The sequence below is a fragment of the Homalodisca vitripennis genome, chromosome 1 (assembly GCF_021130785.1).
Source record: "Homalodisca vitripennis isolate AUS2020 chromosome 1, UT_GWSS_2.1, whole genome shotgun sequence".
Classification (NCBI taxonomy): Eukaryota; Metazoa; Arthropoda; class Insecta; order Hemiptera; family Cicadellidae; genus Homalodisca; species Homalodisca vitripennis.
Window position 1 is genome coordinate 69,817,966 of NC_060207.1, and position 23,821 is coordinate 69,841,786.

A 23,821-nucleotide genomic window follows, 5' to 3' on the forward strand; every position below is an offset into this window, starting at 1 on the left:
ACACGGATGGTTTGACATTGTTACTTTCCCTCAGACTTCCATTTTGACCTTTACCAATATTGTTTACCGCTTTCATCGGTTTCACAGGACAAATTAAATAAAACGTATAAATAAAAACGAAAATTAAGGTTTCGTCCTTACACAACTAAAAATGGCTGATCATTCCCAGACAATAGACAATTAGGATGTCTCCGTTTGAAGCGATGAAGAAATCCAATTACCCATAATAGGATTCTAGTAAGACAATATGAATTCGATGTCCCAATTGTGGCTTTAATAATTAAATAACACTTATTTGGGAAGAAGGGATGTAAGGTATGGAGAAAGGAAAGCTAAATTAAAATGGCGTCAAACTGTTCAAATATTTATCTAATGAATTGGCATCAGCGAAACATGGTGGTGCAGTATAAAATAAGAAAATAAAAAAAGAATAAAAAACCACTTAGATATGGCCTTGGTAAAGATGTAACATAATATGTTTCAACGTATGCATTAACATTTTTATTGAAAGCTTAACACTAACTTATATCGATTTATATTATTTTAATCTATTACATAATATAAATATTTACAGTAGAACCTCGGTTAACCGAGGTAATTGGGACCGAGGGTACCTCGGATACGGCGAACCTCGGATAACACGGAACGTAACCTAAAAATCGTTACCGGGGCTAAAAATAGCTCAAGATATACTAAAACATGAACAAAAGTTATTAACTGAACTGTTGTTTAGTTTATTAGTACAAGAAATGTTATTAGTACGCAATAAAACGTGAGAGGAAACGGTTAACACTCACAATACTAAACACTGTTTTAATATAAAACACTCAATTTATTGCACAACTGAATACGTATGATATAGGCTACACAATGTAGCTACAGAAGTTTAGTTACAGTACAGTATTCCTGTTTTACAAAATTAAATCAAAGAAATGAAAATTAATTTACTGTACATTGTACAAAAATAAACAAAGTAAGCTAATCTTTTTTCCCAAAGAAATCAGTTATTGTTTTTTGACTTAGATTAGAGGATCTTAGGCTAGCCGCCCTGTTGCGCCAGCGTCGCAGCCAAACTAAATCGTTTGTTGTTGCGGTTTCTTGTTGTTCAATGTATGCCAGTGCTCCCTCGATCGTTCTTAGACCTTCTGTATGTGATATTTTCTCAGTCGCCCCATCAGGTTCATCGCTGTAAAAAAAACTTTTGTTTTACGTAACCGTAACGCAATCAAAAGGCAGCAGTTGGAATTGGTATGAAATTAGTTTTGGATTGATGAATGGGCAACATTTAACTAAAGTGTAAACAAATATACTGTAGTTGTGTTAAAAAATTGATGTTGGATTATGTTTTTTATGTTAAAATTTTTGCATAAATAAAAAATCAAAAACTTACTTGTCATCATCTTCTGGTTGGTTGAGCATCTGGATAATCACGTCATCAGTTAGGGCCTGATCCTCATCTCCATTGATCCATTCACTGATGTCCTCTGCACTGATGGGCTCAGCCACTGGAAGGTGGTTACAAAGATTCACAAGCTCTTCATTTTCAGGAGGACATGCTCTTGGCTGGTTTTCAGGAGCAGCTGTCTCTTGGCGGCTTGCCTTTTCAATTCCGAAAAGTTTGCGCCATGACCTTCTTATAGTGTCCTCCCTAACGTTATCCCAAAGCTTCTGACACCCAGTAGACAACATCTTTCATTGTGATTAACTTGAGAGCATCAGTGACACCCAGCCCGTCCTCTAGCTTCTCCAGTAGATTTCTAAGCAGCCTCTTTTTGTAGTTTCGCTTAAAAGTTTCTAGAACTCCCTGGTCTAGAGGCTGGATGAGGGCAGTAACGTTTGGAGGGCAAAAATAAGGGCTCTAATGCCATCGCTGACTAGCTCATCAGCATCTGGATGGGACGAAGCGTTGTCAAGAATAAGAAGGGCCTTGCGAGGGAGTTTTTTGTTCTCCAAGAAAGCTTCAACGACTGGAACGAATTCCTCAAAAAACCATTGTTTGAAAATCCGCGAGTCCATCCATGCGTTTTTCTGGTTTGTGTATGTGCTGGGAAATGTGTCCACATTAGTATTTTTAAAAGCACGTGGCTTTTTTATACTTGCCTATTACAACTGGTTTGAGTTTCAAACTTCCTGCAGCATTGGCACATCCTAAAACTGTAACTCGATCTTTAGATTTCTTATACCCAGGAGCTGATGTTTCCTGCTGACTGGCTAAAGTTTTTGAGGGCAACATTCTGAAGTTAAGGCCTGTCTCATCACAGTTGAATATTTGATCGGATGTAAGACCCTCACTCAAAATCAATTTTCTTATTTTTTCTTCAAAAACTGTCACATCAGTTTCATTACCTGAAAGTTTTTCCCCAGATATATTAAGTTGCCGCACTCCATAACGGTTCTTCCATCGCATTAACCACCCGGAACTAGCGGTAAAAGGTTCATCGCCATCGCCAAAAGATTTATGGAAATCTAGCGCTTTTGCCTGCAAAATAGGCCCACTTATTGGACTTCCCTTGCTCTCATTTCCGAAAACCATAAGAATAAAGCCTCGGAAGTTTTTTCATACTCACACTTTTTAAACGTTTTTCTCTCTGAAATTGCCAATTGGAATTTAAGCTATGAGCACCCCATTTTTCTAACTCAGCCCCTCTTCCTCTCCAATCTCCGACGGTAACCTCACCAACACCCAAGTCTTTAGCGACTGTTCTTATTGACTCACCATTGTCCAGACGACGAATCGCATTTAGTTTAGTCTCTAAGGACACAACGACACGTTTGCGTTTAGCACTCATTTACACCTACTGTAACTGCACTTAAACACACAATAAAAAAACAGTGATAAGACACTTGACTTGTAAAAGTAAACAAAGGACTGCCAACTGAGACGAAATGGCGTCTTCGGGCAGACCGATGATGCACGAAAAACACATCCGAGCTGAAGCTGTACACCAGGACAGCCCACTAGATGCGCAATAAGCTACGGAGTCGAATCGGGGTGGTGGGGAGAGCGAGTGGCTCAGTCGCGTCTCGGCATTGAAACAGTTCGCATTGGTCCGCGGCGAGCGGTGTCGCGGGTTACAACACCTGCAGCTGCTCTGGCGAGCGGTGTCGGGTGACAGTGGCCGTATGCATTCGGCAAAGATAAGCGCTAAGCTACGCAAATATTTGGCCGAGGAAAACACAACAGTTGCCAACAATTTACTGTACAGTGTTTTAACGCATTGCAGGCTAGCGTGCGTATTGCGATAAAAGGAGCACCCAAACGCTCATTACTGTACGTAGTTTGTGCGTGTTTCTTTTGCTTTTTAAATAAAAAAAATCGTCCGAGGACGGCCTCGGTTAACCGGAGTCTCGGTTAAGCGAGGCTCGGTTAACCGAGGTTCTACTGTAAATGCTCCTTAAATAGGTGAAAACCGTGGATAGAGCTCATTATATAAATAAGGAGAAGTGTTTTTCGTAATTTACTGAATTTATTGCGATGTTCTTTCATAGTATACACAGTTTGCTTAGATTCTTGTATTCTACGTTTTCTCTCATTACCATCATGGTTACTCATAAGATCAATATATAAATTGTAAAATACTTGTAACTTCCTGTAACTTCAATGCCCTATAACATTTAAATCCAAAATGCAACAAAGTTCTTCCTCGGGCCAAGAGGAATCTACTTGTATTGCTAAGTTTCAAAACTTTAGAACGGTTCTAAGTGTGTTATCGCGTACAAATATACGACCTTAAGAACCTGTCGGGTCATTTATAATATAAATGGTTAATATTCGTTATATTGATTTATAAAGTTTTTAGGAAACCCTGATTGCCTATTAGTACCAAGTGTTGTATTTTGTACTTGATTACCCAACTATTTGTAAAAGGACAATGTAAACTACTACTTGGTACAAAAAAATACTGTTTATTTGCCGTAGTTTTGTAATGGCTAGATATGAAAGAACTTTGTTATTCAGTTAAATGTTATTCTGTTCTGTATGACCTTTAAATTATTGTGGTATGAATCCATCATACTATTAAAACTTTTGGGTTACGGGCATTTTTATATTTTCAAAAAATTACATCTTACAGTTTTAGACAAATTTTTTTAAATACAGTCATGCATAATTTAAAACTTTGTAAGTTATGAAGAGATAAAAAAGTTGTAATTTCCTATCACGGATTTGGTAATAAAAAAGTAACTGTTTTTCTATATGCTTTAAACCACCACTTTGAAACGAATATAGAGAGCATTTTATTTTAGAGAGAGAGAATTTCTTGGCCAAAACATTTAGGACTCAAAGACCTTTAAAATTATGTATAACATGACATGTGTTTGCGTTTGAAAGATTTGAAATTCGAAGATGGGGCATTCTGTTTATGGGACATCCTGTATTTTTACAGAGTTGAAATTATTTAAAGAAATTCTTTACCGTCTAATTATTGGGAAATTCGTTTAATATAAATATCTGCAATTAACTATTTGACAACGAGGCATTTGATATGAGTGGGCAGTGGCACTCTGTATAAAGAACGATTCCTTATGTTACGTTCAAAATTATTTGATTTATCCTTATCATTAGTTTTCAACTTGTTAAGCTTGTATATATAAATAAATAAAGTAAGAACAATCTTAGTACATACATGTGATTAAAACAATACGGTATGCCCTTAACATTTTTAAAATAATTTAAGAAAACGATTACTCGAAATGTCTTTGTTCTGGACTTTTGTTCAAGTCAAGAAGAGGAGGCAGGGGGAGAATTAAATAAAATGACTTATGCATGCTATTTTGTTTATAAGTTTAAATGTTAAAAAAACTCACCCTCCAATCATGTTATCATGTTATTTCATGAAGTAAAATGAAAATTTACTCTAAATAAATTATGGTTTTACAGGTTTACATCTGTGTTTTTCAATATTTTGGGTAAATCTTCACAAAAACCTAACATGAAACAAATACCCCAACGAATCAAACACGGATGGTATCTTCATTTTAGTATTAAGTATAAAACAACCAAGAAAACGTATTTATAGTTTGATACTTGATTTGATACATATGATAGTTTTTAAGAAAACTACACATACATCATCTTACTTTACAAAGCAAAGAATTAAAGTAAGGAATATTTTCAGCGATAACGCTCCAGACATCCAGGGTTTTGAGACATCCTGTGTATAGAATACAATGTGCAGTCAGCGGCAGGGGTCCCACTGCACCACTGCAGTCGGAGGAACGTACAGTACTCTCCTTGAAATGACGTGACATACGTGCCAGACTCCCCCGCTATCACTCCACTGTGCAGGGCTGGCCGCAATATTAAAACTCAGGGAAGCGTGAAGGCAGCTGCTGAATTATTTACCTGCTCCAATACCTCCCTTTCAAACTGCTACATGACAAATGTTTAAATGACATATTCTAAATATACGGACATTCATTTAAGTACGACAATCTAATGTAAGCCACTTGCTGAAATGAATTACTCTTAAGTTTTATTTGCCTAAAACCGATATACAAAACTAGAAAAATGTTAAATTACTAAATAATCTACAAACAAAATATTCTAGCTTAATAAATATGTTAAATAAGTATTAACATATGCTTCGGATTAGTTTTTTTTATATTACAGCTTTTATTTTGCCAAAATACTCCATTTACATTTACATATATATATATATATATATATATATATATATATATATATATATATATATATAATATTTAAATTTAAAAACACCTCAGTGACAGCAAAACATCCAAGAGCCTACTAAGAATTATTTTTCACAAGGACTAATAGTTTTTATTCTGAACTGATGAGATTTTCTTACCCTTAAGCTATAGAGGGCCGTATCAGAAAAGTTTATGGAACTTGTCAATTCTGTGTAGTGGTAAATATAGCAAAATATCTTTTTTATTGCTTACTCTTATGGTTTTTACCAAGTTTTATTTTGTACTATATTAAATATGTATATATATTAAAATCCAACTACTGTACCTAAAGTGTTAGTAAATGTTTTAGAAACGCAAAAATACAAACTCAAAGAAGATGGGAGGTGGTCGAAAGTGTCCTTGAAAAGAGAGAGTAGGATATAGAATGATATATTGAACAAACTCAATTTGTTGAAAATCGCATCTGAGAACAATCAAAGTAAGTTATCTCCATACTTTCCTCGATATCAACCTTTATAGTCTGTTGGTCCTTCACAGTATCTGTTTTGTTAACCTTAAATACTTTTTTTTACATTTTGCTAAACTTAAATGTGGACGTGCGTTTTGTCAAAAAATTTATTTTCCACTAATTGAAATTAACTTGCATATAATAATATGCTATTTGGTTGTTTTTCTATATTGTAAGAAATTTGTAAAATTACATTTGATTAAATATTGAGGATACGAATGAGTATATGTGTAGTAGTTTTGAGGTCTAGGTATCCGATTACTTTTACATGAATTAGTTGAGACACTATTCATATTTTTATTTATTCTACTAATAAGTTGTCTCATCTTAGCAAACATATATTTTTCCTTTCACACTACGTTGAAATATTGCCTATACAAAATTGTATTGCATAAGCAATGTGATCCGGAAATTTTGATAATAGTAGTTGATAATTTTAGTAATATTATCGGCTACATCAACTAAGAGGAACTAAGAGTAGGAATATCAGGGGTTTCTTTCTTTTGGAACAGCAGTTGTGAAAATAGCTATCTACTCTACAGACCAAGTCTGGTGAGGGAAGTATGATGATGGATATGTTACACACCCTCTGAGTTGACCAACTGGGTCATGTTATTGCTTCTTGCATCTCAGTTCGGGACTTCACATCAAATCTTTCTGTTTCTTTCGTATAAGGCAGTATATGATGAGATTGTCTAACTTTAATTTATTTTTCATTGGTACTGTTATTTGTAATATCGGAAATACGTCTCATTTGTTATATCAAAGCATGCATACTTTATTCAGAAATTAACTAGGGTATCTAGGTGTTTCTAAAAAACTTAGGAAGTCAGTATCAACTCAGAAGAACTCAGGAAGTCATGTAATACATCAGTATGTTAGGGTAATTAATGTGCCATTGCTTCTTATTCTTCAGCAGGGCCGGATCCAGGGAGGGGCAGGGGGGGCATGTGACCCGGGCGCCGAGTTAGGGGGGGCGCTGCGCCGGGCGCCAAATGATGGGATGAGGCCACCATAAAAAAAACATTTTACCATTTCTACTGTCAAGTGTCAATAGCACAATATAGTCTACGTACATACAACTTTCTTACTTCAGTAAACTATATTTGCGCAAACCAAAAGAACATAGGCCCTAGTAAGAAATATCTTTAAAGCGGCAGGGTATTTTCATAACTAAGGCTGTGGGTTGGCAACATTGTCTACGGCTTGACTAGGACTAGAAAGCGCAAGCGCAAGTCTCCCGGTCCCGCCCCTGACTAGTGACTCGTGAGTGTTCCCGCTTGACGTGAGCGTGAACTTTTGATGAGTTTTAGGTTAGATTTCATGTCGCAGTTGTATGAATATTCTACCTGTGACCTAACATAGATCAACATGTCGAAAAAACCATCAGGGTGTTTCCACAGAAAGAAAGCTAAAGCAAGACAACAAGAGGCCGCGAAATCGTCAACTTTAATGTCATCATGGTTGCAAAAATATCAAGGACCAAGGTAACTAATTTTTTGTTGTATTTTAATTTGTTGAGATTCATTTTGAGTTACAAAAACAGTTATAGGCTATAGCGGCATAAAAACAACAAACTTCAGTTTTAATGTTAAAAATTAGTGGTTATAGATCATTAATTGTAAAATATAGTTTTAGTTTTATAGATATTTTATAGATTCGTTGCCTGAATGAAAATCCTCTCCCGTTCACATTCGTTGGCCGACGCCCACCACACCTTGCGTAGCATAAACACATTTAAATATTCAGAACTAAATACAATAAAAAACATATACATAAAATGCTTCTTTCACTTACTTTCTATGCTATTATTAACGATAGTTTTAATACGGTAACATACGTAGGAGAGTGAATGTGAGTACAATTTTAATTTTAATGACCCTGGAACTTGGCCAACTCAGCTTAGTGACAAACAAAGATGTTACATCATACAAAGGAGATGTGAAAACGATGATCATAATCCTGATTTGAGTAAAAGCGGTAGGGAGGGCCGAAACCTTACAAAAGATTGGTTTTACAAAATTTTGAAAAAATGGTTCAAAGGTCAAAAGATCTTATTTGGCTTACAGCGAGACAATGAATGCTTTGTCCTGTGTTCCATGCAGCGCTTTTTCGTCATTTGAACACAGAACATGAATCAAACAATTTCGTTTTTAGCAAGAAAGGAGGATTCACAAATTGGAAAAAACTCAGTGACAAATTGCCAGAACATGAAAAACTCCCAGTACCATAAGAAAACCTTTGTTTCATGGAAAAGCATTAGAAACGTCACTTGGTATAAAGGAGGGATCGACAAGGAGTTGCAAGGATCAGATAAAAAAGGAGGAATCCCACTGGAGAGAAGTACTACGCTGTATACTAGATGCTGTCTTATTTTTGGCAAAACAGGGTAGTGCATTCAGAGGGACAAACGAAACTTGTAACTTTTGCAGATCCAAATAGTGGAAAATTTCTCACAACACTATAGATTTAATTTCCCACTATAATGAGACCTTGCGTGAGCATATTGGTCGCCATAAGAAAGGGCAAGCTCAGCTATTTTTCTCCCACACAGTACAAGATGAGTTTCTTGATCTCATTGCAAATGCAATTAGAGAAGACATAATTCAGGACATAAAAAAAGCTAAATATTTTTTCATTTGGATTTTCGACTGTACCCCTGATGTAAGTAAAAATGAACAAATGACTGAAGTCATTCGTTACATTAAATATACTGACGAAGGGCCAGAGGTATGTGAAAGCTTTTTAGATTTTTTTTACTGTGAGTGGAAAAAACAGGCGAGGGGCTCTTTGAAAGCATTGCTAAAAAAGCATCAAAGAAGATGGTCTAGACTTGATGTTTTGCAGGGGCCAGTCGTATGACAACGGAGCAAACATGGCTTGGGAAATACAAGGGTGTCCAGTCAAGGATTGTGCAAGAGAACAAACTGGCCTACTTTATCCCATGCTCAGCCCATTCCTTAAATTTAGTTGGGGTTCATTCAGCAGAGGCCTGTGTTGAAGCACAATCGTATTTTGGTATTATAAAACATCCTCTACAACTTCTTTCATGGCTCTACATCAAGGTGGGAAGTTTTTAAAACAACATGTTCCCCTTTCGTTAAAATCAGAAAGTAAAACAAGATGGTCAGCAAGGATTGATTCTGTGGAGGTTATTTATAAAACATATGGACAAAGTGCTCTCTTCTCTTGAAGACTTAACTTACCCATGAGTTCTCATCTCCTGAAACAAGAGCTGAAGCTAAAATCGCTACTTAAAAACATGAAAAGGTTTGAATATGTTATGACATGCGTTTGGTATTCAGTCCTCAAAGAAAATTGATAGAGTTAGCAAGTTTCTACAAAGAGAGGACACAACAGTAGACAATGCTGCAGGCAAGAAACATACAAGGTCTTCTAAATGTATTATCTTCAACTAGGGATTTAACTGTTTCAGAGGCAATTGATGAGGCAACATTTTTAGCTCATAATATGGGCATAACAGCAGAGTTACAAGGAAACAAGAAAGAGAAAGAAAAAGAAAATGACAGGAGACACACATGAAGATGATGGGCCACATTTTACTGAAGAAGAAGAAGAGCTTTTCAAAAGATCACTTTTTCAAATATGTGATAGAATTATTAGTGAGCTAACTAACAGATATGATGCGTTAAAAATCGTTGCTGATAAGTTTAATTTTTTGTGTGGGGTTCAAATAAAAAAAAAATGGATGTTAAAAACTTTGAAAAGTAAAGCAAAAGAATTAGCTACAACATATGCCAGTGACTTAAATGAAGAAGAGCTTGTGAATGAAATAGAGAGTTTTAAATTTCATGCCTTAAATATGGAAGATGGATTGGAAGACGCAACAGCAGCATCTTTGCTCAAAATATTGCATAAGAGCAAGTTGAAAGAGGGTTATCCAAACATATATGTAGCTCTTAAAATCTTTCTAGCGCTTCCAGTCTCTGTAGCATCTGGAGAGAGAAGTTTCAGCAAATTGAAGCTTATAAAAACCTATTTAAGAAATTCTATGAAACAGCAAAGACTAACTAATTTAAGCATTGTATCAATTGAACATGAAAGGGCTTCTTTGATTTATTTTGATCAGATAATTAACACATTTGCAGCAAAGAAGGCTCGGAAGATAAAGATTCTATAATTGTTAGTATTGTTTTTTTCTAAAACAATTGTATTGTTTTGGATTCATGTAAAATTGTAAAATAGACATTTCTATTTCATTAAAATAACACTTTCTTATTCAACCTAAGTTTTATTTTTATTTCAACCCCATATACAAAGCATATAGTAGTAAAACTTATGGTAAATAGTTTGGTATCGGGGGGGGCGCCAAAAGTCAAGCTTGCCCCCCCTAGAGAAATGATAGATCCGGCCCTGTTCTTCAGTTTTGAATTTTGCTTGTATTTATCATAATATATTATATATGTATATACTCAATGAATTTATATTACTGCAAAGTTCATTTCATTTTGTACAGGTTAAGCATTTATGTTATTATATATTTAAAACATTAGTTAATAATATACCACAACTGTATCAAGCCACTTTATATAATATGAGGTTGAGTGGTGGAGAGGGCTTGATAGCCCTAACTTCGCCTCTTTATAAAGGCATTTTTCATTTTATTTTTATTTATTTAATTTCATTAAAAAATGTCAGAATAAGATACATTAGCCAGCGGATGTGACTATGGAAGGTTTTTAAATTGAATATTTTCCGATCGGTTAGCTATCAGTGTAGTGTGCCTGTTGTGACAAATTTTATTTCCGCCATCTTGTTTTTGTCAGCCGTGACGATTACCATTGGCTAGTGCTCTCTGGTCAGTCGAGGTGGTTGGTAGACGAATGCAGAGCTATTGTGACCTGTATTCTGTAGTTGAGTTTTTAACGATTAGTATTGTGTATAGTTAGTGAAGTTGACAACATGGTGGTTAGTGAAGTTGACAAACAACGTGCCACAACGCTTTGGTATGATTTTTTATTTTAACTTAGTTTGTAATATTATGTATTAGGTTGGTTATTTACCTGAAGAAGGGATCAGATTGCAGATCTCGAAACGTAGTGTTACTGATTTCTTGTTTCACTGAACGATGGCAAATGTCCGGAAAAATTCTGTTTCCTTCACAATGCTTTCATCGTCAAAAATAACCTTCTAATAAGTGAGTGTGCTATTGTGCTTTATCAGAAATTCGCCATTTTATACTGTATATGTTCGGATTTATTAAAATACCATGACCCATCAAATAAATTATTACCTTAACAATAAATTTTCTGAATAACAATTCATATCAAATTTACATCTCAAATAAAACCGCTTAGTCAAATAAAGTATTTAATTATTTATAATCCTATATACTCCATTATTTCATTAATATTTTAGGCATTTTAATAAATCTATCATAAGACAACAAAATAAGTTTTTACAAATTAAATTATATTACAATATATTTTAGTAACTTTCTACATGGCATATTTTGAAAGATTTCTGATATTTTTAATAGAGATCTCGTTTAAGCACCTGTACAAATCCCATACTTCAAGCGAACGGTTTGTTTAGTTATCGCAAGAAATATTTAACTATGCAAGAAACTGTTATTCAGTACTTCCTAAATTATCTTTAATCATTTTACCAACGTATTTAAAGAGAAGACTTTCTTGCGAAGTTGTGCAGTCTGCTAACTTTGTGACAGGAAAGTTACTGTTCGGTGCAAAGTTTTCCTATCTTGTTATAATATTCATGAGCTTCCTAAAATATTCCTTTCTGACTGGCTCACAAAACATTTTAAGCAACTATACAAAAGTATGACACGACTGAAAAACTGGCAAAATATTCGACTGATAGTATATTACAATATATTGTATATTTATAGTGTGTAGGAAATCTTATATCTCACGTAGGCTATGGTGGTTCAAGAATTTATATTACTATAAACCGTAATACAAGTGTTCCTTATACCTAGGATAGTGTCCTTAAGAAAGATAAAATACGTTTTTGCACCATCCGGATGACAATAACATATTTTTGTGATTGAAACCTATCTTGATTCATACGTAAATTATTTAGCATGTACTCTTCAATTTAGTTACACTTTAAATGTATAGATTGAAACCAATCTTGTATTCGAAGTACCTTAGCATTCATAGATAAATTAGGTCATAGAAAAATAACATCAAAAGGTAATAAGTAATTGTCACCTTCAATTTCAATAGCTTTTACTAAATCTAAAGATTCATATCAGTTTGTTTATTATCAGTGAAAGAAATTGTGGTAGCTCTATTAGTATATTTTGAAACAATTTAGATACTAAATATGGTGGAGGGTTTATTGGTGAGACCAATAAACCTCATTTCTCTTCCAAGTTTTAATACATTTCGTTATATCACATTGATTCATAGACCCATATTTTTAATACATGTTATCTTGTATGTTTGATATTACTTCTCTAAATGTACCACTACATATGTACCTATGAAGACTGCGGTTCTTCTAGTACAAGATTAGCTTATCAAAATCTAGTTTTATTGTTAAACGTGGCTTATAAAAATCTAGTTTTATTGTTAAACGTGGCTTATCAAAATCTAGTTTTATTGTTAAACGTGGCTTATCAAAATCTAGTTTTATTGTTAAACGTATGAAACACCAATCGGAAATCCTTTGACCTGTTTCATTGCAAATATCTTTGTCACTTTGAAATTTTAGTACAAGATTCTACACCACACGATCTAGAATTTGGATGCGTTACGTTGACGATATATCATTACAGAGTTGAACAAAAATGAAAATCTTTAAAACTTTATAAATGAATTAGTTTATATTTACTCCAGCATTACATTTATTACATGTTATTTACATGCTCTAACAAGTGACTAAAATCATCTACTAGCACAACAACGAGAAGTATCCCCTTTTTGATTTTAGATTATTAAATGCTTCTATGTTATAATAAGTATATAAAATAACTTCCGTATATAAAATATTTTGCTGTTTTATTGGATATGACACAAATCTTGTGGAATATATGATTAGAAAATCTAAAAACACAAACATGAGAAATAAAAGTCAAATACAACACTTTTACCAATTAAAACACGAAAACAAATTCGATTAGCACTACAGGGACACATTTCTCAAAAGATGCAGAAAAATCATTCAAGAAACACATAGTTACAAATATAACAAAAATGATTTGAAGAAAAAATGAACTTTCTTCCATAAGATGATGGAGCAATAAAATTAAATCTGGCATAATATATCAAATAGAATGTCATTTGCGATAATAAATAATTGACTGCAATAATAAATACATTGGAAAAACATAATAAAGAATTCATATCAGATTTATTGAACATTTCCCTCGTATTAAATTTAACATAGAAGACAATTCTTCCGTTTCAAAGTGCTGCAACAATAATTAAAAACAAACTACAATTCTTAAAATATTTGAGCACACCAAGATATTTAAATGCATGTGAATTATATTATATAAATCAAGCAAACACGGAAGCTTTATGAAATCAAGAATATGCATCAATTCAAGATCCTATATTACTTTCACAATTATTGCAAAAACAAATTTCAAAATTTACATGGTGTGATTCCATGTAATAATTTATCTTTATTTTATACACATGAAAAATTAATATTAAAACCATATATATATATATATATATATATATATATATATATATATATATATATATATATATATATATATATATATATCTAACTGTTATTAAAATGATACAAATTTACTTCTTTTATTTACTTTCGTTATGTGTCTCAAGAAGATGGCCTTGCTATTGAATGGCTTCACACAATAAAGTTTTACAACATTTGTTATTGTGTTTTTCAATATAGCGATTAATTTACTCGTACCATCTGAAAAGTCTTTACTAAAACACACAGACAGATGATATTATTTATCAAATTTGTTAATCAGTTTTATAATTTAGTAATATCGTTTGTCAATGTCTATATAAAAAACCGGGTCCGCTTTATCAATTGAGGTATCATATATTAAATTGGTAGACCAACCAAAGAGCCAATCATCAATCGATATTAGGACGCTTTGGTTGCCAATTGTTAAAAATGGACTAAAAATAAAATCCAAATTTTCAAACCAATTATATATTTGTATAGTAAACCAATGCAGAGTTCACATTATAGTTTTAAGAAGTTCATCTAAAGTAAATCTAGACTTGCATTCTCTACAGTGACACCTAGACTAGACTCCAAGCAGCTTTTGGGTATGTTTAAAGCCTTTTATTACCCTTATTTTCTTCTTTCTGCTCTTAATTTTTTAAGTATTAATACCAACCACACATGACGAAGAAGATAGATTCTAATCCTCTAAACGTTGTGTTATACCTTTTGTAACCTTTTGATTTCGACGGAAAATGTCCGAAATCCTGTTATACTGTGTCTAGATATTCACACATCAGTTGAGCTCCATCCATTCTGTTGGTGGCCGATTGACAAATTTGATGATCCAGTCGTATTTTTGGACCAATAGTCAATTTACTGCGTCGACTGCGGTGGGATCCCTAAAAAAGGTGGTAAATATACTTTAGTTACAAATGGCGATCCACTGACAGCCTCCGCGTAAGTGATATGTTGTTGTCTGGCAGCCGACTCCCCCAGGGCAGCAACAGGTGCAGGCACGACGGCTGCGTGGGGCTCGGGGGTCTTGGAGAGGAAGTTCGTGAGGAGACGAGGCACTCTACAATCATCCCTGCCAGCAGTCGCTTCTCCCTCGTATAGAGGTGTTGGCCGTGTCTCGTGAAATACCTCTGGCCGATTGCATCAAATCTCAGCAGGTGTGTTTTGTGCCTAGCAGCCAATTCTTCGATAAAAGCATTCACGAGCACGGTCTCCTCTGCAACCTGGCGACAGGGTGGCGAACACAAGCTCGGCGCTGACTGCCCGGGCTGCGATATATGGCTCCAGATAACGATATAATACTTTGCTGTTGCCGAATGCCAGATCGTTTGATGCCGGCGATCAACACCTCGCTGCTCCTGTCAGACTCAGGTGGTGTAGATCCGGGGTTCATAATGTCGTGTATACGGGCGCCGGCGTTGCAACAATGTGGCAACGCTGCAAGTGAGGGGGGAAGTAGGGTGCAGTAACTGCCCATACTGCCAGGTTTGCAATGATATATCTCGTACTATTGTGCAAGAAATATCATTGGTACGCTCCAACTCTTGATTGTAGCATACACACTACTGCACAATATAGCTAGAATCGAACTAGTATATATTACATTCGCTACCAGAGGTTACATTAATAGTGATTTTAACTCCCAATATTTGACTATGCACCACTTGGAAGCAAAAGTGTTAGGCGTGAGATATATTAAAGATTCTTGGAGCATTGGAAATGTGTTAATTTAATACCACTAGTGAGTTACAACGCATATTCCAATACTGTAATTATTTTAATTTTGCAAGGCCTTTAAAAATCAAGGATTCCATCATCAGGCAACTTCTCAAACTCAAATTCAAATTAGTTATTAGAATATGTGTGTAATTCACTACTGGTATTAAACTGAGATATATTTTTTTGAACTTCGATGGAGAGAATAGAAGACGTAGTTAATTTTCCCCCTCGTTGTTCCTGATTTTTTATGTTACCCCCCGCCAGCTCTCCTGATTACGCCTATGCCAAATCTCCTCCATCGTAATTGGTGAGTACCAAGATTTTGATATCAGCATGGCTGTCTCTTACATCGTCGCATGATTTTTAGAAATAAGCATTTCCTGTTGGATCATCTGTGTCTGGGTGGATGTGCGTATCCAATTACATCCGAAGGATGTTTGTTTCGAATTGTAATACAAGACTTCCTTTCCAGCAACTATCTGTACATTGATTCTATTAAATTTTGTTATACTAATAATTACGTATATATATATATATATAATGACATTATACATTATATACCTTATAGTATAATACTTTATATTGCTCAATATGTAGGCCCTACCACTAATAACTATAACACGTAATATTTATTGTTATGGTTTATTCAAATGAAACTAATGATATTTATCAAAAACATGAACACCAAATCGTGCATTCCCTTTAAAGTGGTACTTGCGCCGCGTGGACTGACGATTAATTTAAAACACGTGAAACGACGTTTTGTATTTTATTGTAACTGATAATTAAAAGGTCACTGGTGCAATATTTTACCCACGTTGGGCGAAACTCACTGACGCGAAAACTGTTTAATTTCACTCAGTAATCAAAGGTCTATTGAATGCTACTTTACCAACTTATTTACCTCACTGAGTTTCGGTAAGATTTCGTTAATGTTATTTACCTATTGAGATATAATTTAAAGATGTCATGTAATGTTTTCAAGTAAACTGCTGAAATTAACAGTACTTTTATTTGTTTCATTTCATTTGACAATCACAAGTTGTTTCGTTTATCCGAATAGGTTTTTTCTATTCTACCTACCCTTTATAAAGTGTAAAGGATAAAATGTATTTTAACACCTGAAACTATGTGCAGAACTTATTTGACATTGGAACGTTTCATACTTGCTGTTTGATTAGTCTTCAGTAATTAAGTTGTGATAAGTGTTTTGGAGTAAAGAGAAATTAGCTAGGGACGTTGCAGGAACACAATATAAAGTAACGAAATATGGTACAAGTAGTCGAACGGGCAACGAGCGAAAAAACATCACTTGAGATAGCAGCTACCAGCTTCAAATTATATTTCCTAATATACTCAAAACTATCGGTAAATATCTTAAATTCCAAAATATGAATGTTCGTATTTAAAACGTAATAGAAACTCGATGGTAGTAGATTAGCGTAGTAGGTCCCAGTATGTTTGTACGAGGGGAGGTGCGCTATAGTGTTGGTTTTGACCTGCCGCAACATGATAATATTATTGTTAATTTTATTATCTATGCTATATGGTACAAGTAATCAGCATAACAAAGTACTAAAAAATTTCTAATTAAATATACCATTACCATTTGGGTTGTATATACAATTTTTGGTAACTGTGGGAACATTTTGTAAAAGAACCCGCAATGAATAGTTCAAATAATACCATAATATGGATTGCATAATTGGAATCCATATATTGTAAATTTAATAACTTACATCATCAAATTAGGATAAACAAGGACATAATTAAGTTGACACTGTCTTTGGTATTGACTGTTTATAAATTGTTTTCAGTTTATTCTAAGAAATGTCCATTTTTAGTTAGTATATATGATATGTAAGATGTTCGATATTGCTACGAAGAAATTATCTAGTCTCTAATGTTCACCTACTTGGCTCAGAGGGATTCGTTAACACGTCTCGTATTCTAATTTAAAGTGTTTTTGAGGAGAGTGTCTATGATGTTTTCAAGTCAATAGGTTTACAAGTAATTGTTTATAGCCAGAGAGCTCCACCCTTTTTGGCTTAAAGGGTGCTGAAAAACTTATTGAGCATTAATATTTATTCCATATACTGTCTATGGAAATGTTTATGTAAATCCGTGGATAATAAAGATGTCCAGAAAGTAGTGTATCAACTGTTTTAGTCCTAGGAGTCCACCTCATTGGCTCTTACTTCCCTCCTACGTTTAAAACTGTCCCATTGACAGTTTATACTAAATTTAGTTTAAAAACACAATCATTGCGTTTATAGTACCTATATTACTTACTATTGTTTTTGGCTCTGTTGCTAACTTTAAAAAATAACAGCTACCGTAATCTTGATAATAACACACCACACAAGACACACACACACACACACAACACACACACACACACACACACATATCTGCTTACTTGATAACTAATTACGATAGTTAGAGTAGAAGTCTATTAGACTAAGAAGACTTAGAAAACTAAGACTATTAATAATTCAAAAACAATAAATTTAACTAATTTGTTTAATTACTGGTTATTATTTTATTGTTTTATGTATATTAGTGAACTTATCTCTAACTTGACAACGCGAAAGCGATAGTTAACTCTAACAAAACCGATATATTATCTCAACAGATAACGATAATGCTATACAGACTACATGCTCCACTGTTTTCGTGGCAATGGCATGTTTACTGGATTAGTTTGTAGTGATGGTGATTACTTTGATCTGGCTAGTAGCACGTTTTGGTAATACTTTGCTTTCATGTAATAGTGTCGATGCGCTTGGAGTTATGTTTTTAGATATGGTCTCAACAGCATACGTGTCTGATTTAAAACTTCATCAAACAGGTAAATTATCCAGTTTATGCGATTGCAGTATTTGGTCGGCATTTCGTTTGTATGTGTTCTTCGCCGAGAAAGGGAATCTGTACGTCTTTAGGATATACAGAAATTTGTTATTATTGCACCTTGATGTCGAGAAATTATCAAAATATTGTAACTAAAGATGCCACGGTATATTGGATTCAGTTTCAAGATTGTTGCACTTTACTGAATTCATTTAAAATAACAATTTTTTTCAGCAAATTTAAAAACAGAATGTTTTATGTTTTCTTAAATTTAAAAAGTATTTAATTGTAGTTTAATTACTTAACTCTAGATTTTTTGTATATTATTGTTTGATGTGTTAAAGGTGTTATGCAGTATCTTTGTATGACTAGCAGAGTATCAAAATATAAGATAACATTTTGTATTGTCTTTAAAATTAAAGCAAGTTAGGGTTGTAAATATAAAAGTGATTTATTTTTAGTTCCTGTGGAATAATAATTCACGCAGGTTAATTACTTTTCATTAATATGAAAGCTATAAACAGTTGTAATACTTAACTGTAAATGAAGTTATATATTTTAATATTTTTAAACTATTTACAGTATTTATCTGTATCTTAAAGAGCGCTATAAGATCAAATTAAACATTAAAAGTTATTTATGAGATATACTTATTTATGGACATTGCAATCATCATCCTCTAGGCACAAACTTATATTTTTATATAACGTGCTACATTTTATATATCTAGTTTATATTTAATATTTTTGCAGCCGTTAGCTATATAACAAATTAAGTTATTACTTAATTAATGGTTTTCTTTTGGAGAAACTAAAATTAAAATATATTCAAAATGTATGTAAACCGTAATAACATAACAGTGTGCTAGTGAACATTGTAATGATTATATATTGTTATATTTTCAGATGAAAAATTTTATATAGCAGAGTTTATCCACAACCTAAAACAATGGCATGATTGTCTTTTCATAGTTGGGAAACATGAAGAGGAAATTGTAAGTATGAAGATGGTTTTTGTAAACAAAATAATTCAAACGTTTAAATTTTATTTTGTTATTAGCTAAACTTTTGTTATTTATAGGTAAACTAAATATATATTTTTAAATTTTAAATAGTATCAAATGGTAATATAAATGTCTAATTTTTGGCACATTAAAATTAGGCTTCCGATTAAGAACATTAAGTAATAAACATACATGTTTTTTTTTTCAGAATTTTGTGTAAAAATATAATTAAAGTATATACTTACCATTTATACATAAATAAGTAATTCCAATAAGTCAAATTTGATCAAATTACATAGCTACCATCTTCTTTGAGTCGTACTTAATCTATTTTTACCAATTATATTTTCTTAAATTGGGACTCTAAAACACTATTCATTATTTATAGTTTTAGTTTATATGAATAATGTAATATATGGGATTTATATATATATATATAAATCCTTCATATATATTTAGCAAATTTTTTTAAATTCAAATTTGGACAATTATAATTCCTGAAGCAGTAATCAGTGCATGCATTTATAATTCTTTGTATTTACAAACTTATTCCATCATACATTACATTATAGCCAAGTTAACTACGAATATAGAAAACAATAAGTATAAAGTATTATGTATACTTTTTAAAAAATACACGAATTTCATCTTCAATGATTTATTATTAGTTAATCTAGTAGTATGCCAAAAATAAACATATCGGGAGAATCGCCGTCTTTTCAGCCAAGATAGCCACTGGAAAATGAGAGCGAGTTCAAGTATTCAAACAGTGTCATTGTTCATTTTCACCCGCAAGTGTCATTGAATTGATCTGCATCATATTCTAAATTTTCTAAACAAAAGAACTAAAATATTGTTTTTTCTTCAAACATATGGAGGCTTTAAAAAATCCGATTTAGCATTTCTACGTCGTAGTAAAAGGCCTCGGTCCTTGAGTATCTTATTTAGTAAACTTGTTAAATGAATTAATTTATGAACTATGTTATGAATGATTATCTCACTCTGTTTTAATTTGGTAAGATTTTTAAATACCTTGCGGAATAAAAACTTTACTAGTTCGACTATTCTCAATGCACACAATACGGCTAATATTTTGTGTACGTTTTGTTTAGGCCTCGGTCCTTGAGTATCTTATTTAGTAAACTTCTGTTTTAAATCCTTGCGGAATAAAAACTTTACTAGTTCGAATTCTCAATAAGTAATATTTTGTTACGTTTTTGTTTAGGCCTCGGTCCTTGAGGATTCTTATTTAAGTAAACTTCTGTTTTAATTTGGTAAGTTTTAATACCTTGCGGAATAAAAACTTTACTAGTTCGACTATTCTCAATGCACACAATACGGCTAATATTTTGTGTACGTTTTGTTTAGGCCTCGGTCCTTGAGTATCTTATTTAGTAAACTTCTGTTTTTAATTTGGTAAGTTTTAATACCTTGCCGAATAAAAACTTTACTAGTTCGACTATTCTCAATGCACACAATACGGCTAATATTTTGTGTACGTTTTGTTTAGGCCTCGGTCCTTGAGTATCTTATTTAGTAAACTTCTGTTTTAATTTGGTAAGTTTTAATACCTTGCGGAATAAAAACTTTACTAGTTCGACTATTCTCAATGCACACAATACGGCTAATATTTTGTGTGTACGTTTTGTTTAGGCCTCGGTCCTTGAGTATCTTATTTAGTAAACTTCTGTTTTTAATTTGGTAAGTTTTTAATACCTTTGCGGAATAAAAACTTTACTAGTTCGACTATTCTCAATGCACACAATACGGCTAATATTTTGTGTACGTTTTGTTTAGGCCTCGGTCCTTGAGTATCTTATTTAGTAAACTTCTGTTTTAATTTGGTAAGTTTTAATACCTTTGCGAATAAAAACTTTACTAGTTCGACTATTCTCAATGCACACAATACGGCTAATATTTTGTGTACGTTTTGTTTAGGCCTCGGTCCTTGAGTATCTTATTTAGTAAACTTCTGTTTTTAAATTTGGTAAGTTTTAATACCTTGCCGAATAAAAACTTTACTAGTTCGACTATTCTCAATGCACACAATACGGCTAATATTTTGTGTACGTTTTGTTTAGGCCTCGGTCCTTGAGTATCTTATTTAGTAAAAACTTCTGTTTTAATTTGGTAAGTTTTAATACCTTGCCGAATAAAAACTTTACTAGTTCGACTATTCTCAATGCACACAATACGGCTAATATTTTGTGTACGTTTTGTTTAGGCCTCGGTCCTTGAGTATCTTATTTAGTAAACTTCTGTTTTAATTTGGTAAGTTTTAATACCTTGCGGAATAAAAACTTTACTAGTTCGACTATTCTCAATGCACACAATACGGCTAATATTTTGTGTACGTTTTGTTTAGGCCTCGGTCCTTGAGTATCTTATTTAGTAAACTTCTGTTTTAATTTGGTAAGTTTTAATACCTTGCGGAATAAAAACTTTACTAGTTCGACTATTCTCAATGCACACAATACGGCTAATATTTTGTGTACGTTTTGTTTAGGCCTCGGTCCTTGAGTATCTTTATTTAGTAAACTTCTGTTTTTTAATTTGGTAAGTTTTAATACCTTGCCGAATAAAAACTTTACTAGTTCGACTATTCTCAATGCACACAATACGGCTAATATTTTGTGTACGTTTTGTTTAGGCCTCGGTCCTTGAGTATCTTATTTAGTAAACTTCTGTTTTAATTTGGTAAGTTTTAATACCTTGCGGAATAAAAACTTTACTAGTTCGACTATTCTCAATGCACACAATACGGCTAATATTTTGTGTACGTTTTGTTTAGGCCTCGGTCCTTGAGTATCTTATTTAGTAAACTTCTGTTTTAATTTGGTAAGTTTTAATACCTTGCGGAATAAAAACTTTACTAGTTCGACTATTCTCAATGCACACAATACGGCTAATATTTTGTGTACGTTTTGTTTAGGCCTCGGTCCTTGAGTATCTTATTTAGTAAACTTCTGTTTTAATTTGGTAAGTTTTTAATACCTTTGCGGAATAAAAACTTTACTAGTTCGACTATTCTCAATGCACACAATACGGCTAATATTTTGTGTACGTTTTGTTTAGGCCTCGGTCCTTGAGTATCTTATTTAGTAAACTTCTGTTTTAATTTGGTAAGTTTTAATACCCTTGCGAATAAAAACTTTACTAGTTCGACTATTCTCAATGCACACAATACGGCTAATATTTTGTGTACGTTTTGTTTAGGCCTCGGTCCTTGAGTATCTTATTTAGTAAACTTCTGTTTTAATTTGGTAAGTTTTAATACCTTGCGGAATAAAAACTTTACTAGTTCGACTATTCTCAATGCAACACAATACGGCTAATATTTTGTGTACGTTTTGTTTAGGCCTCGGTCCTTGAGTATCTTATTTAGTAAACTTCTGTTTTAATTTGGTAAGTTTTAATACCTTGCCGAATAAAAACTTTACTAGTTCGACTATTCTCAATGCACACAATAACGGCTAATATTTTGTGTACGTTTTGTTTAGGCCTCGGTCCTTGAGTATCTTATTTAGTAAACTTCTGTTTTAATTTGGTAAGTTTTAATACCTTGCCGAATAAAAACTTTACTAGTTCGACTATTCTCAATGCACACAATACGGCTAATATTTTGTGTACGTTTTGTTTAGGCCTCGGTCCTTGAGTATCTTATTTAGTAAACTTCTGTTTTAATTTGGTAAGTTTTAATACCTTGCGGAATAAAAACTTTACTAGTTCGACTATTCTCAATGCACACAATACGGCTAATATTTTGTGTACGTTTTGTTTAGGCCTCGGTCCTTGAGTATCTTATTTAGTAAACTTCTGTTTTAATTTGGTAAGTTTTTAATACCTTGCGGAATAAAAACTTTACTAGTTCGACTATTCCTCAATGCACACAATACGGCTAATATTTTGTGTACGTTTTGTTTAGGCCTCGGTCCTTGAGTATCTTATTTAGTAAACTTCTGTTTTAATTTGGTAAGTTTTAATACCTTGCGGAATAAAAACTTTACTAGTTCGACTATTCTCAATGCACACAATACGGCTAATATTTTGTGTACGTTTTTGTTTAGGCCTCGGTCCTTGAGTATCTTATTTAGTAAACTTCTGTTTTAATTTGGTAAGTTTTAATACCTTGCGGAATAAAAAACTTACTAGTTCGACTATTCTCAATGCACACAATACGGCTAATATTTTGTGTACGTTTTGTTTAGGCCTCGGTCCTTGAGTATCTTATTTTAGTAAACTTCTGTTTTAATTTGGTAAGTTTTAATACCTTGCGGAATAAAAACTTTACTAGTTCGACTATTCTCAATGCACACAATACGGCTAATATTTTGTGTACGTTTTGTTTAGGCCTCGGTCCTTGAGTATCTTATTTAGTAAACTTCTGTTTTAATTTGGTAAGTTTTAATACCTTGCGGAATAAAAACTTT

The 23,821-nt window shown here is 33.1% G+C and overlaps 1 protein-coding gene and 1 long non-coding RNA gene across 2 annotated transcripts; one reads left to right on the forward strand and one right to left on the reverse strand.

Moving 5' to 3' along the window:
- Positions 1-916: 916 nt before the first annotated feature.
- Positions 917-15,296, reverse strand: LOC124364805. The gene is made up of 4 exons (XM_046820606.1): positions 15,122-15,296; positions 14,753-14,949; positions 1,391-1,668; positions 917-1,186 (listed from the first exon to the last, which is right to left on the reverse strand). Exons 1-4 carry the CDS (start codon positions 15,294-15,296, stop codon positions 979-981), a joined length of 858 nt encoding a protein of 285 aa, XP_046676562.1. The 3' UTR covers positions 917-978.
- A 2,899-nt stretch (positions 15,297-18,195) lies between these two features.
- Positions 18,196-19,383, forward strand: LOC124371441. The gene is made up of 2 exons (XR_006923243.1): positions 18,196-18,389; positions 19,294-19,383. It is a non-coding gene; the product is annotated as an uncharacterized LOC124371441 (long non-coding RNA).
- The last annotated feature ends 4,438 nt before the right edge of the window (positions 19,384-23,821 follow it).